Genomic DNA, 14,970 nt, shown 5'->3' with positions numbered 1-14,970 from the left:
TAAATACAATCAACCAAAGAATGGCAGACAGCTAGAAAAACAGTATAATTATCTCACTGGCAAATGAAGCTGGGATTTCTCCAGTAATCAAAGAGTTAATACTCAGAGCCAAGGACTTCTGTTGGCAGGCTACAAACTGGGTGCCACAACTGAAAAAAGAAAATCTGTCAGCTGGGAGGATTTTTCTGGGTTGTGGATCTCCTTCGTAAGCGTTCTGGCAGCTGACACATACAAACATACTCTAAATTCACTTGGGCTCAAGGAGCTGTGTGAACTCAATGGCAGGGCGGCTGCTTTTGTTGTCAAAGTAACTGTGCTACGTAGTTTGGAAAGAAAAACTGCATGGTTTGGGGAGTGACCCACAGCTCAGGCAACCTGTCTCACAGATAAATAACCAAGAAAAAATAGTCTCACCTTGATTTCCATCTGAGGTTAGTGAGAGAGATGTGAGATAGAACATACAGTGGCAGATTCAACTGCCACTTATTTGGAAGATTTTAAACGTATTTCCGCTTATAAATAAATGGCAAGTGAAAGTAAAAGTTCACCTTAGAACTGAGATAAACATGCAAATGCCAGACCAATCATCTTTTGAGCATACAAAGCAGCGTGGAAAAATAAAAGCAGGGATGCTTACGACGTGATAAAAGCCAGAAAACTTTACATAAGAGTATTTTGATAAGCAAAACCAAACCAACCAACCAAAGCAAACAAAGTGCGAATTACATTACCTGTGAAGTACAATGCATTTTTGACCTAGATTATCCATGTCAGTGTAAACAGCCATTAATTTTGTCATGGCAAAATGGCATTGCATTTACAAAAATAAAATCAGCCTCCTGTTTATTATTAAAACTGTCAGAAACAGACCTAGTAGATCCCAACAGATGTGAAAGTATTTTTTTATATAGAGCAGGGGTGTACAAACTTGGGAACTTTAAGACTTGTGGACTTCAACTCCCAGAATTCTGGGAATTGAAGTCCACAAGTCTTAAAGTTCCCAAGTTTGGACACCCCTGATATAGAGGGAGGAAAACTTTGCCCTGATATAAATAAAATGAAGAAAATAATGAAAGGACAAAAGTAGCATGGAGATGGAATAAAGTGAATTTATTCTAATTAATGTGCATTCCAATAAGTTCAGAAACCTACTTGTTAATATCCAGCTGTCTTATCCAGAAAGAAAGAATGAATGGGCCATAGCGCAGGGATATAGAAATAAATTAGACATGTAAATACAGTATTCCTGTTTAATTTTAGCATCCCAAGTGGGCCTGGGAGGTACTGTGTTGTGACATCATAGATTATTTCAGATCGTTATACTTGGTCACCACAGAAGCTAATACTGAGCTGAATGGATCAAGATTTCATATGAGGCAACTGTTTTTATGAATAACTTCAGGGGTTTTTTTACTGCAAAAAGTCCATCACTTATATTGTCTGAGTAAAAATAAGGTATTTCAACCATTGCTTAACATATTTATGTTGCTTTTTTTCTACAAATAGTTCTTACATGGCTTTCTAGTCATTTTTTCTTATGCAATAATTTTCCCCTTTTTGGCTTTTCACTGTGAAATATTCCATTAAGAATTTTTCACTCTCACCCTCTCAAAATCAGCTTGTATCGACCTGATCATGTGGCTGTTCTCCCTAAATATTTATCTCTCAAGATTATAATGAATTTCTTGTGAATTACCTTCAAAGCATTTTAGATTTTTTTTTATTATCACACTGAAATTGGATTTGACCAGTATGCCTGTTCAAAATCTTTCTCTAATGCAAACTTGAAGCTTTCAACGTAAGGTTTAGAAGAAATGACCTGAATACATAGTGTTCCCATGTTTACTTAAATCTTCATTATGCTTTCCTCCTTCTTTTTCCTGTGATGAATGTTGAAATTTAAATCCCTTAGAGCATGAACAGCTCGCTATTAATATATAACACACTGATAAAGTAATTAATAATTATTATGACTTACAGTATATTATTATCATTACTATGATTTGCTAGTGTTAATCAATAGATTTCCTTCTATTACATTCATTTTATTTCTATTAAAAATCACTGCATATTTTGAACCCCAAATAAAAATTGGCAGATGGAAAATTTCCCATAGAATAAAATTCAATTTGAAAGTAGTCTTACCTTCTGCAGATAGTCCCTGTATGTTTATTCCTTTAGCAGCCAGAAAACTCAGGCACACATCTATGTTTTCAATCTTAAAAGATAAGGGATGGGGAGGAAATAATTTTTTTATAATGTGCTGAAATTAACTTGTACTTTTGTTCAATATTATACAAGAAACTAACTGGTTATGAAATGTTCATGTTGAGAACAAAATTCTATTTGCATAATGGATTCCTTATCTCATCTATTCCACCACCCCCTGTATTTACCAATATTGATCTTGGAAGTTTCAACCAAACCTTTGACTAGAAATGGGGAGAACAAGGACAGTAGCAGGTAGTGTCCTATATGCTGATAACAATCCCTTATTAGATATAGTCTTGGATTATTGGCTAAACATGCTGAACATTTTGTTATTATATTTGCATCTCCTTTTTAATTCCAAGAAACTACCGTAAGCCCAATGTTTCCTGAATAAGTACATAGTTCATTACGTACATTTTTGTGGATTGACATTTTTGGTTTATGTTACCTATGCTAGAATAAAATCCATGTGTAACTCCTTGTGAGTTGAATTATCTTAACCACTGTAGCTAAGGTTTTAATTTTTTGATAATTTTCATGATATGACAAGAATTGCTTAGCATGCAAAGTATTTCTCCATAAACATTCCTAGCAATGCTATAGCAGTAGTACAAGGCAGAAGCACAATTTTTCAGTATTTCATATCATCTTTCTTAAAATTAAACAGTAACCTTATAATTATTTCATATAAAAATACAATTTTTCTGAAACAAAACACCAAGTAAAAATTTCTAGAAGTCATAGCAGAAAAATGCAAACCTGAACCAGAATCCAGAGCATGTTTAACCATACAACTGAACAATTATTTACTCCTCAATTGTTCTCTAAAAAGCAAATTATTATTTGTAAGTTTGGTTGTCCTCTAAAATGAACAGATGCAAATAGATTAAATAAAACTTTGGAATTTCCTTCATGAAAAAAGCAATAGTTTTCTACCTACTACCAAAGGAGTGGTTGATTTTTTCTACTTACTCCTCACGGTGAACTGTGGAAGATTGTTTTCCCATTTACTATTTTGGTTTAGAAAGGAATAACACTTCTAATACCAGGCTTCATTAAAATGATTCACATTGTATGAAATAACTACAGCATAAAATTAATGACAAAAAGAATGAAATAGAATTCACTCAACAGTCTTCTTTGACTGACCATCTAAACATAGGCAGAATATAGTAACACTTTGCTTCTACCACCATGTAAATAAGTGAGACTCTGACTGGTGAGGACAAGTGATGACATGCTACAATAATATAATCCAGTCTGCAGTGAAGCTCATTCATTAGAATTAGCTGTTTATCTTCCATAATACGATTGGAATCAAATATAAACATATCCAAATCAGTTTTTTTAAAAAAATCTGGAACTAAAAATCTGTTACCTTACTGAGAACGTTTTTTTAAATGGGGAGCTTGGACAACATTAATTTTAGAGATATATAACAAATGGAAAATATTTCTTGTTTCAAATCTGAAACAACCATTCTATATTGGAAGCTTTGCCCAACTATTTTTGGTCAACCATGAATAGGCAGGAAGAAAAGTTTGGTTCTGTTGGGTTTCAGCCAAAGCAAAATATAGAGGGATCGTACATCAGCCATCACCAACCTTTCTGTCTTTGCAGACCGGCCGGGAGGGGAGTGGGGATGGTTACATATGAGCAGCGAGTGAACGTGTGTGCACAGCTCTATTCACACAAGTGAAGCTGCACATACGCTCACCCATCACCTCCGCAGCCCAGTTTTGAATGGTGGTAGGCTGCAGCCCAGAGGTTGGGGACCCCTATTCTAGAATGATTTGTACAGCACGAGCAGGGCAAGGTACTCTACTCCAGCCCTCTCTTCCTCTACATGGCTTGTTAACTGGCTTGTCCACCTACCATCTTCTCAACTGCCATCTACTCCCACCTACCATCTGTTCCTGCTCCCAGCCACTGTCATCAATGTGACAGTGGCACCAATTATATTTCACAGACCATTCTCCCTGCATGCTCTCTTTCTTGTCTATCCTCAGTTACTGCTGCCACTAGTGGTATCTATGCATGCTATTGCTTAGGAAACTCTTCACCCATTGCTTTTTCTCAGTCTTCCCTCCCCAAATTTTCTTTACTGAGAACAATTATACTTTAGTCCAGTGGGGGGTTCTAATTTTCTTACTATTGGTTCAGGCGCACTCCCACATGTGCTCACACTCATGCACCATGCACAATCTGGAAGGGTGGGCGGAGCCTTCCGCCGCCACTACTACAGGTTCATCCGATCCGGGCTGAACCGGTAGCAACCTACCTTTGCTTTAGTCTTCATGGGGAATAATCCTATTTTATTCAGTGTATAAACATACGCACATGCATATTTCGGTTCAGACCACCGCACCAATTGTTTCACACAAGAGCACTTCATACACACAATGTTTTGTGCCCCCTTTGAATACACAGCATTATTCCATAAGTCACATTACTGTCTGGTTGAAGACAGAAAGGGCCCGCCTGTCTTCCCCAAGAGAAGGGTTCATCTACACAGACTGCCAGGACCTGTTTCCAATAGACAACTATTGTGCTTGGTGACTATAAACAATTACTATGCTTTTCCTATAGAGGCACAGAATCAGAACTGGATCAATTGTTTAGCTCAGCAGACCCTCAACCTTTTCGACACCAGGGACTGCTTCTATAGATAGAGGTTTCTCCGTGGACCATCTGAAATGACAGAGTGTCCACCTACATATGGGGAGATGTTTCAGTTGGTCACCTATACTTTCAGATTTTATGCAAAAAAAAAGAGCAAAGAACATCATTCAATATATATTTTGTTACTGGCTAAAATGACTGTATATTTTTTTAAAATTGTTTTAATTGTGAACCCGGTTTATTAGTTTATAATATAGTGTTATAATAGCAGCCTATAAAGATCTGCATGGGGAAAAGCAAAACAAATAAAATATTTCAAGTGTAGTAACTACGTCTGGCAATTTGTTACTTTATTGTGCTGCCTCTCCACTCTCTGCTCAGATTTTAGCTGCCTCTTATCTCTGGGGGCTGATTGAAAGAGCTGCCTGCCAGGATCTGAGCTGATCTGTCTCTCCACCATCCAACAGGAATCCAGCTCCCCTCTGCCATCAGAAAGGAACATCTTCAGCAGAGTGTAAAAATGGAGCTTAGATCTTAGATTTGGGCAAGATTTCTTTACTCCACTGAAGGTACTCAGTTTTCCTATGTTCATGGAAGGGAATGCTTTCAGCAAGGTACAACTTCAGCTCCTGCCCTGGATATGAAAGGAGCCTCCAACTGGGCATCCCCTAGGCAATGGTGATGCCATCAGCTAATCTTTTCAACCTGGAAGTGTGTCGGCACTTCTGACACAAGTGCCACCCAACTAGGGTACAGGAACAGAGTTCAGATCTTCGGGATCTGAGCTCTGTTTCTCCATACCAAAGGACATCATCTTCCTTTGGCAAGCAGCTCTTTCAGCTAGCTCTCGGAAATAAGAGGGAATGCTTTCAAGAAGTGGCAGCAGCTTACAACCTTTCCTGTTGGATCCCCCATTGACTTTCTAGGAAAACCAGCAGATAAAACTGCAAATGGCAATGACATTATTATGTGGTGCTTAGAAGTATGAAAGATCCCTATAATCTGACTTTGGCGGGGACATTTTACAATGTCCAGGTATTTTATGGGCCATAAAGCACCTTTTCTACAGTCATAGTAACTTAGAACAGTCATACAATACAATACAATACAATACAATTACAGCCTTGTAATCTCCTATCCACCAATCATCATTTAAAATGAATGTTAGTATAGCCAAGAAATGCTAGATTCCAATGGCAGGCCTCAATCTTTATTCAGTATCAGTCTATTTGGGGTCATCCCATGCTAGGAAGAATTAATTGCTGTAAGAATCATCATCATTTGTACTACATGAAAGTCTGCAAAAGTCAGGCTTATAGTAGCCACCTGATTCTGTAGCATTTAGAACACTCTGCATTTCTAACAGAGAACAAATCGCTTCCTGCCCTTTCCAAGTGTCAGGTTTGTTTGTTTGTTTGTTTGTTTGTTTGTTTGGATTTATATGCTGCCCTTCTCCAAAAGGACTCAGGGCGGCATACAACATTAAAAAAAACACATCCCAAAAGTTAAAAAAAATTAAATCCATATCCAAAAAAACAAACCAAATTTAAAAGACAAGGTTGTGAGTTCTTATACATTACACATTATGCATCCTTTAAAGTCATGATATTCCCCACCTAACTTTGTGTTCTAATATGCAGTTTTGAATGAACATACTAATCAGAAAATTATCTGCTTGGTTTCTTTTTTTAATCCACTGAAGGGAAACAAAAGCAATGTACAAACTTTACCATGAACCATTTATTAGTAATTTAAAGATATGTGACAATTTTTATAGAGGACTCAAATTCATTCCCAACGCTAGGGAAGGTTTTTATTTTTTTTAAATGAAGCTGACTTGGAATGGGATACCATAGCAACTTCTTAAATGATGATTGGTGGTGGAGAATTAACTATTTCAAAATACAAAAACAAAGACTGTACTAGAGCGGTATGTGTGTGTGTGTGTGTGTGCGCATTTGACATGCATTATACTGATCCCAAATATTTAATACTTATAAATAATACAAGTACACTTTGCCGGATATCTAAAATGGGCATTTAATTTTGTGTTTGATAAGAAAAATATTGATTTATATATTTGTAACTGTCAACCTCTCTTCAAAGCGAGATATAAAAGCTAATTACTAAATCTTACCATCACATTTCTTCTAGGCACCCTGTTTTGTTTGTAGTACTTGTGTTGAGCTTTCAAAGGTTTTATAAATCACAAAAAGACAAGGCATCATTGAATGTTTGCTCTGTATCTTAGAGACAGGAAAAATACTCTCTGTTGTGACAGTTGTCATGATATCATTTTCCTAAGAATCTCCAGCACAGCAACTTCATGTAAATTATCCTTGCTGAAGTAGAGAGATGAGACAATCTGACGGCTGCCTCGGGCATTTCACATATAACAATAGCAGCATTAAAATATGAAATATGAGCTTTATTTATTCACTTCTTTCTGTATGCAGAAATAATAGTAATAATAATAACACCCACAAAAGCAAAGAATAGCCATCAAACAGAGGCCCTTCATAGCATAGTATGAAATCAGGATATGCTTGGAAAATCAGCTTAGTGGGTAAGGCATCAGGCTAGAAACCAGGAGAGACTGTGAGTTCTAGTTCATCAAAATCAGGCGGTGGCTTTGAACTAGCCACTCTTTCTCAGCCCACAATATCCAGCTCAGGTGACAAGGCAGTCAATCAATTATTGTTACAACCAAAAGGATTAACACCTGATTTGCAAAAGAAACAAGAAAAGTGAACCCTGGACTTATGGGAAAACACCTTTTACTAGTCTAAAGCCTGAAGTGTTTTTTTTAAAACTATAAAATTGACCTGATCAGCCATTATAAAGAATGATGGCCACAAAGCTCCCCAGATGATGCTACTGAAGACAGAGACATCTTTCTGATTAAATTACAACTGCTGGCTGAAAATGGTAAGGTTGGTTTTGCATCAGAACCAGAGTGAATCTGTACTTCTACAAGTGGCAATAGTGAAATTTCATTGGCAAAATGATCTTGGTAGCTTGAAAACAGCTTAATTGTGTTTGGCTTAATGTCACTTTTGTGAGAAGAAAGAATGAGATTGCTTTCCATTGTTTCACAAAATTGAATAAGATATCAACATATTGATATACTGTATTCCTAGACAGAAGATACATTTTGTCAAGAGAGCACAATATGGCAATCTACATCTCCAATTTTCTCATGTTACCACAGATCAGTGGACTCGCATCTCTCATAGGTAAAGGTAAAAATTCCCCTTGCACATATGTGCTAGTCATTCCCAACTCTAAGGGGCAGGTGCTCATCTCTGTTTCAAAGGTGAAGAGCCAGCGCTATCCAAAGACATCTCCGTGGTCATGTGGCCAGCATGTCTAAAAGCCGAAGGCGCACGGAATGCTGTTACCTTCCCACCAAAGGTGGTTCCTATTTTTCTACTTGCATTTTTACGTGCTTTCGAACTGCTAGGTTGTCAGAACACATCTCTCATAGAGTTATCGTTACTCATATTGAGCACCAGGCTGCAGTACATGGCCATTTCATGCTTAGTTGGAACTCATCAAATATATGTATAGTAGCTATAACTTTGCGGGCTATGCAGGCCCTAAAGATCAGTGTTGTGGACAAAGGAGTGTATATGTCTGTCTACGAAGAAAAATATAAACCTCCTTCACCAAAAGAGGAAGTAGAAGTCATTCAAATTAGGGCATAACATGTGTATCACCTGTACCTTCTAATACAAGAGCTTAAGAAAAGGAATCAGGACTGTATATATTAGTCTGAAAATAGAATTACATGTACAGTTGGAGATTCTCAAAAATCAAGTCAATTGCCAACTGTTAGAGATATGTTCCTGTGCTGGACAAAGAATTTAATCAGATGGTTTCAACATTACATTCTATGAGTAATGCGGTGCTTGTTCAGATGAATAATGCCCAGCATCATTATTCTCATGTTACACCAAGGGCTGAGCTTATATCAGTAATTCTCCTACTACTATGTAATTATTATAGCACTAGTATTTAGAGATGAAGGTTTAGGGACTTTCCTGAGGCTCAACAGCAATGTGTTACAATCTTGGCAACTTCAAAATGTGCAGCTTCGGCATGCTGCACATCTAGCTGGGAGCTGAAATCCACACATCTTAAAATTGCCAAAATCGAAAAAACACTGCTCTACAGTAGCTGAAGGAAGAGCAATCTCTGCTCTTTAGCCATTGTTCTACACCCGCTGATGACTTGATTGTAGACAAGATTCCTTATAGCAGGAGTATTGGGTATAGCTTATCACTCTCTAGATAAAATACCCCTCATTTAAAATGTCATTTGGAATTTAAGAGTAGTTTCAGCGACAACATGGATACCAAGCAATCCCAAACTTTCCAAAATCAGGCATGTTTGGGTCCTAGTCCCCCCCCCCAATTTTGAATATGTCCTTTATGTGCTGTGCAAAGCCTAACGCTGGCTCTGAATACATGGAAGTGGTATACACATGTCTTACAGCTGCAAATGCTATGTGTTTTTGAAAGAATGAGAGTTCCAGTATGTGAACATTTCCTATAATTTCCTATCAGTACCATTTTTATACTGTTTTTACACATCTGAAGAAAAAGTTCATGAATTATATGATTCAGCCTCTGGTAGCGGAAACCCATACTTAAATTTTACTCTGTTTACAATAATACTAGTAACATTTAAGCCACTTCAGCACCTGATCCAAAACAAATACAAGAAAGTTTGCCAAAAGGGGATTCTATGTTTTCCTTTGGTCTTTGTACAAATCCGGCAGCTTGTCCTGTTTTCAGCCACTTTTGTCATGTTCTTCCGTTGCGGCTGAGGGAAGCTTTTTAGGCAGAACAGAGGCAAAAAAAGAAATGCGAACTGAAACCAAAGATTTTATCCACACATGAAGGGGAATGGCATCAATGAACACACAAGCAACCAAAAGATGATCAGAATCTACAGTATATGTTGAGTTTCATTGTAGTACAAATCTTCTTGATGAATAACTATAAGCAGGTTATAACATCCCAAGATATCAAAAGCATGTGGTTTACAAATGTTAGTATTCTTAAATCTCTAACCATTTATTTATTGCTTAAATAATCTCAGGATTATAATAATAACTAAATATTGTTCTAAACTTGAGTATCAACAGGCCATATTGGCATGTTAATTTTAAAGAAGTAAATTGAAATAAGACTATTTAAACATAATTTAATACGATATATTCATGCATGAGAACTAAGAGCAGTACATTATTTGATGGATTACATTCATTTAAACTATGTCAAGGAGAATTTTCCAGGGAAAATAACCTTATGAAATAACCTTATTTCAACATGTCTCAAACTGGATCTAGAGCTAATACAGCTGTTTACATCATAACTCCCCCAAAGCATAATGGTTGACTGAGGATTATAGGAGTAGGAGTCGTAGATCATAAAGGAAGGTAGATTGAGGAAGGCTTCCTTATCAGCAAAGTCAAATACAAATGCTAGCCCAATCAGAAATAACTTATAAATTGTTTCCTTTAACACTTAGAACCACTGGTGCAGTTAATTTCACTTTTTGACCCAAATATTTTCCCTTCTCCCCAAAAATCACAAGTTTACATTTGGAGAAAAGTGATGCTGAATTAATAGAAGTGACTTACCTCATACAGCAATCTCATACCACGGTCAGGACAATGCCAAAAGAGAGGAAATAATCATGTTCCTATTTTTCTTGTAAACAATTGCCCATGACCATCCATCATTTCTGTTCACTCAGAAGCTACCCAGAAATAAGTTGCCATACATGGGTTAAATATGGCTCAGAATTATCAGCTTACCTTTTAATCAGCCATAAGGTAGAATCCTGTCTCTGCTTGCCCAAGCAATCAAACCTGTCCATAGTGAATAAATAGTTGCCACTGCATTTCCATACGAATATGAATTAACTTAACCTCTATCTAACCTCTAACTACTTTTGAGAAATAATCTTCTTCATTTATCCTGGGTTTCTATGGTCTCTTCTAAGAAAACAAAGTGAACCTTCTTCAATTGCATTAGTAGCCACTCTTTGCTTCCTGGAACCAGGATCTATCCACTGCCAGTTTAAACCTTAACCATCCTACCACATTGGCTTTTTAAACTTTCTGTGCAGTTGTGAAATAAGTGCCAGAATGTAATTCTGGCTGGAAATTCTGGATTCTTACTCTTGGGAAGGATAATGATTCTCATTAATACTTAAGCTCTGATTTCTATCTCCAGCTGTTACTCAACAAGGTGAAGGAGGAATAGAGTTCATAGGATTAGCTTTCTCGTATAGGTGAAACTGTCTTGTCAGCAAAATGCAGGGAACTGGGGCTGAGAGGACCTGCTACTGTGCTGGGCTGTCTGGTTTACATCACTGCTTCCTGACATGGCTAGTTGGTTCCTGCTGATTTCTTGCTTGCTATGCTATCTTGGTAGTTGAGGGATTTGCCAAGTTGAGGGACTTGGTAGTTGAGGGTAGTTGAAGCGATGGGGAAGGAGCAGTGGTGAAATTCATTTTTTTTTTACTACCGGTTCTGTGGGCGTGGCTTTGTGGGTGTGGTGTGGCTTTGTGGGCGTGGCTTGGTGGGCATGGCAGGGGAAGGATACCGCAAAATCTCCATTCCCACCCTACTCTGGGGCCAGCCAGAGGTGGCATTTGCCAGTTCTCTGAACTACTCAAAATTTCCGCTACCGGTTTTCCAGAACCTACTGGATTTCATCCCTAGGAAGGAGTTCTTCAAAGCAAGATATGCTCAACATGTTCTGGCAATGTTTTCATTGATCCCATTTGTAGTCAAGCCTGGGGCCCGGGACATGTGGCTAAGCCCATTTCATGACTATGTTGATTGCTATTTGTTTCCTTTCTTGGCTTCTTTTAATATTATTTGTGATTTTGTTTTGTTGTTTATTTAATTTTTAAGCACTGTTGGACACCCTGAGTCTCGGAAGCCATATAAATATTTTCCCTACAGCGAAAATAGTTTAAACTGGACATGAACCAGTGATGAGTAAAGTTTTAGTCCCCGAGAAATTTCTGAACTACAAACCCTAGCATCCCTCACCACTGTCGGATGTTGCAGTTCAGCACCATCTGAAAGGCCACATTTTCTGTATTTTGACTTTAAATAGTACAGGTAGCCTTTGACTTACAACAGTTCATTTAATGATCATTCAAAGTTACAAAGGCACTGAAAAATGTGGCTTATGACTCTTTTCCACAGTTAAGACCTTTGCAGGATCCCCATGATCATGTGATATCAAAATTCAGATGCTTGGCAACTGGTTCATATTTATGACCGTTGCTATGTCCCAAGGTCATGTGATCACCATATGCAACCTTCTAATTAGCAAAGTCAATGGGGAATCCAGATTCACTTAACGACTGGGTTACTAACATATCAACTGCAGTAATTCATTTAACAACTATGGCCAGAAAGGTTGTAAAATGGGGCAAGACTCATTTAACAAATGTCTTACTTAACTACAGAAATGTTGGGCTCCATTGTGGTCGTAAGTCGAGGATTACCTGTATTTACTACCATTGTGTCAACAACAGCAATCATGCTGGCAATATATAGAGCCATCCTATACACAATGCTTCATTCTGAAGAAGGATCTGTTCACTCTGATATCGGGAAGGGAGGGCACAATATTGTTATTATTTATCTAACTTCAAGAAAATAACTTAAATGCCATCTAGGTCCCGTCTATCTGAGAAAATCACAGTCCCTAAGGATGATTATTTTCCTTGTTATGCACTGCAGAGAGTTTATATACTGTAAAAGCAAGGTCATAATGTTTTCCTGCAATAAAACTAATAAGTTTGCTTGCTGGATGTCTATCTTTTGGAAAAAGCATGGAAAGGGGATCTGGGCTTATATAGAGTTTGAGCCCTTTTCTTTTGGAACCAGAGACAAATAAATAGAGAGAAAAACAGGGAGATAAAATGGAAAGATAAGTACACATGAAACTACTGTATTTTTTGCACTATAAGACACACTCCTCCCCCCAAAGTGGGTGGAAATATATGTGCATCTTATAGAGTGAATATTGTGGAGGGAGGGGGGTTGGTGGGGCAGCTGTGTTTGCTGCCGCTGCCCTGGAACACTGGAGCATTCGCTGCCAAGAAGCTGATTGGTGGTTGGATCGGCCTCCCGGAATACTGCCCATTAGTTCTTCTAGGCGGCAGGGATTGCCGCTACCGCCTATCTCCACCTGTTCGCTGCTGCCCATTTGCTGCCACCCAATTGGCAGTGGCGAATGAGTGTCATTTATCAGCGGTGAAGATTGACGGTGAGTGGGCAGTGGCGATCGGGCAGCGGTGGTGATCGGGCAGCAGTGGTGATCCCCACCACCTAGAACAGCTGATCAGCGGTATTTTGGGAGGCTGAGAATTTTGAGAATTATAATCAAGACGCAACGCCTCTGGACCCTGTTAGGTAAAGGTAAAGGTTCCCTTCGCACATATGTGCTAGTCATTCCCGACATTCCCTGTGGTGCTCATCTTCATTTCAAAGCCAAAGAGCCATTGAAGATGTCTCCATGGTCATGTGGCTGGCATGACTAAACACCCTATGCAGAGGTGGCATTTATGTTTTAATATTACCTACGTATTCGTAGGAACATAGTCTTTGATGTGCATACAATTCTGAAAAGATTTACATGAACTTTATTTGACTATTTAGTGAGAAAGAAAAGCCAAACAAGAGCTTTACCCAACCTTTCAAAAAAAAATTTGAAAAAACAAAACATGTATTATTTCCCTTCATGGGAATTTATTTTAAGGGTGGCTCACTTTGAATAGGTAAGTGTGAACAGTGTCAGTACTAAGTATTCTAAAAATAGAAGTATATTTAAATAAATCAGAACATATTTGGTTAGAGAACCAAAAGGCTTTGTATAAACAGCTCTGCTATTAAAACAAGTTTCCAATTCAGGAAAAGTATTTACCAACCATCCCGCTGTAGACTGATAAAGAACGCCAATGGTCCTATCCAGTGGTGGGCTGCAACCAGTTTAACAACCAGTTCGGTGATCGTGTGCTTTGCGATCATGCAAACCTAACATGCTTGCACGCCGCATTCAAAATACAATTTGAAGCTCAGCTGTTTACCTTCTAAGGCAGCCCCGGGAAGTAGAACAGCTGTGGTGTGGAAATCAGCTGTGCTTCGTGAATCAGCTGAGCCAGAAAGAAAATATAGAACAGGATAGGGTGGGGCCAGCTGATCATCGGAACTACCAGTTCGCCCAAACGGTCCGAACTGACAGCAGCCCACCACTGATCATATCCTGGTTCTCATTATTATATTGCATAAAGCACCCACTCCAAATTCTTAAACACCGCTCTAAGTATATAAATATAAAGTATATAAACATATTCTTTGTAGTTCTCTTGAAATGACAAAGAAAATGAAGCAGTTAGAGATTATGCTTGAATTCTTGCATATAGCATGGCTGTTAATTCTCTTATTGGTTTCATGATGTTTTATTACTTTATTTACCTGTAGATTGAGATTGTAAATCATAGAAATGATAGTTGAACTTCTGCTTTATTAAAAACAAGATGAAAGTCGCAACAGAGCAACCCACATATATGCTGAAGGAGTCTACCTCACACATGCGTTTCGAAGGTCCTTTTTGCATTATTGCCGAGGTCTACTGCAGCCAACAAATTTGAAGCAAAAATGATTTGAGTGTTGGAAACCACACAGTTGTTGAATTAAAAAGCATGCAGAAGAAATATGCATGTGTGCTAAGTCTTTTCTAGGGAAAGATTTCAGTTTTTCCCTCCAATGTTATACCCAGTACATGTCACACTTTGCACTTAAGAATCAGTTCCACCCATATTTACAAAACCTTTAAATGACTTCTTAAGCCTCTGTAGAAATATGATGGTGTATAGTCAGATAATTGTATAGATAATTCTATAGATAATCCCCACAAGATAGCAAACATCATTAATAGTATAAAAGAATTTCATAAGATTCCAGTTCAGCATTCTGTGCCGTGGTGGAGCAGTGGTTAGAATGCAGTATTGCAGGTTACTTCTGATCACTGCTAGCTGACTGCAGTTTGGCAGTTCGATTCTCACCACCTCAAGGTTGACTCAGCCTTCCATCCTTCC

The 14,970-nt window shown here is 38.1% G+C and overlaps 1 protein-coding gene across 7 annotated transcripts in view; it reads right to left on the bottom strand.

Annotated features, from left to right (window-relative positions):
* NAV2 (neuron navigator 2) overlaps nucleotides 1-14,970 on the bottom strand; it is a 316,849-nt gene that overhangs the window by 188,404 nt on the left and 113,475 nt on the right. For all 7 annotated transcript variants that reach the window (XM_081938830.1, XM_081938823.1, XM_081938824.1 and 4 more), the window contains one exon: nucleotides 2,146-2,218. In XM_081938830.1, coding sequence (XP_081794956.1) covers nucleotides 2,146-2,218 — 73 coding nt within the window. The remainder of the gene's footprint in view (nucleotides 1-2,145; nucleotides 2,219-14,970) is intronic.

Source organism: Natrix helvetica, assembly GCF_964273705.1.
Source record: "Natrix helvetica genome assembly, chromosome: 1".
Classification (NCBI taxonomy): Eukaryota; Metazoa; Chordata; class Lepidosauria; order Squamata; family Natricidae; genus Natrix; species Natrix helvetica.
This window is presented reverse-complemented; position numbering and strand designations above follow the sequence as displayed.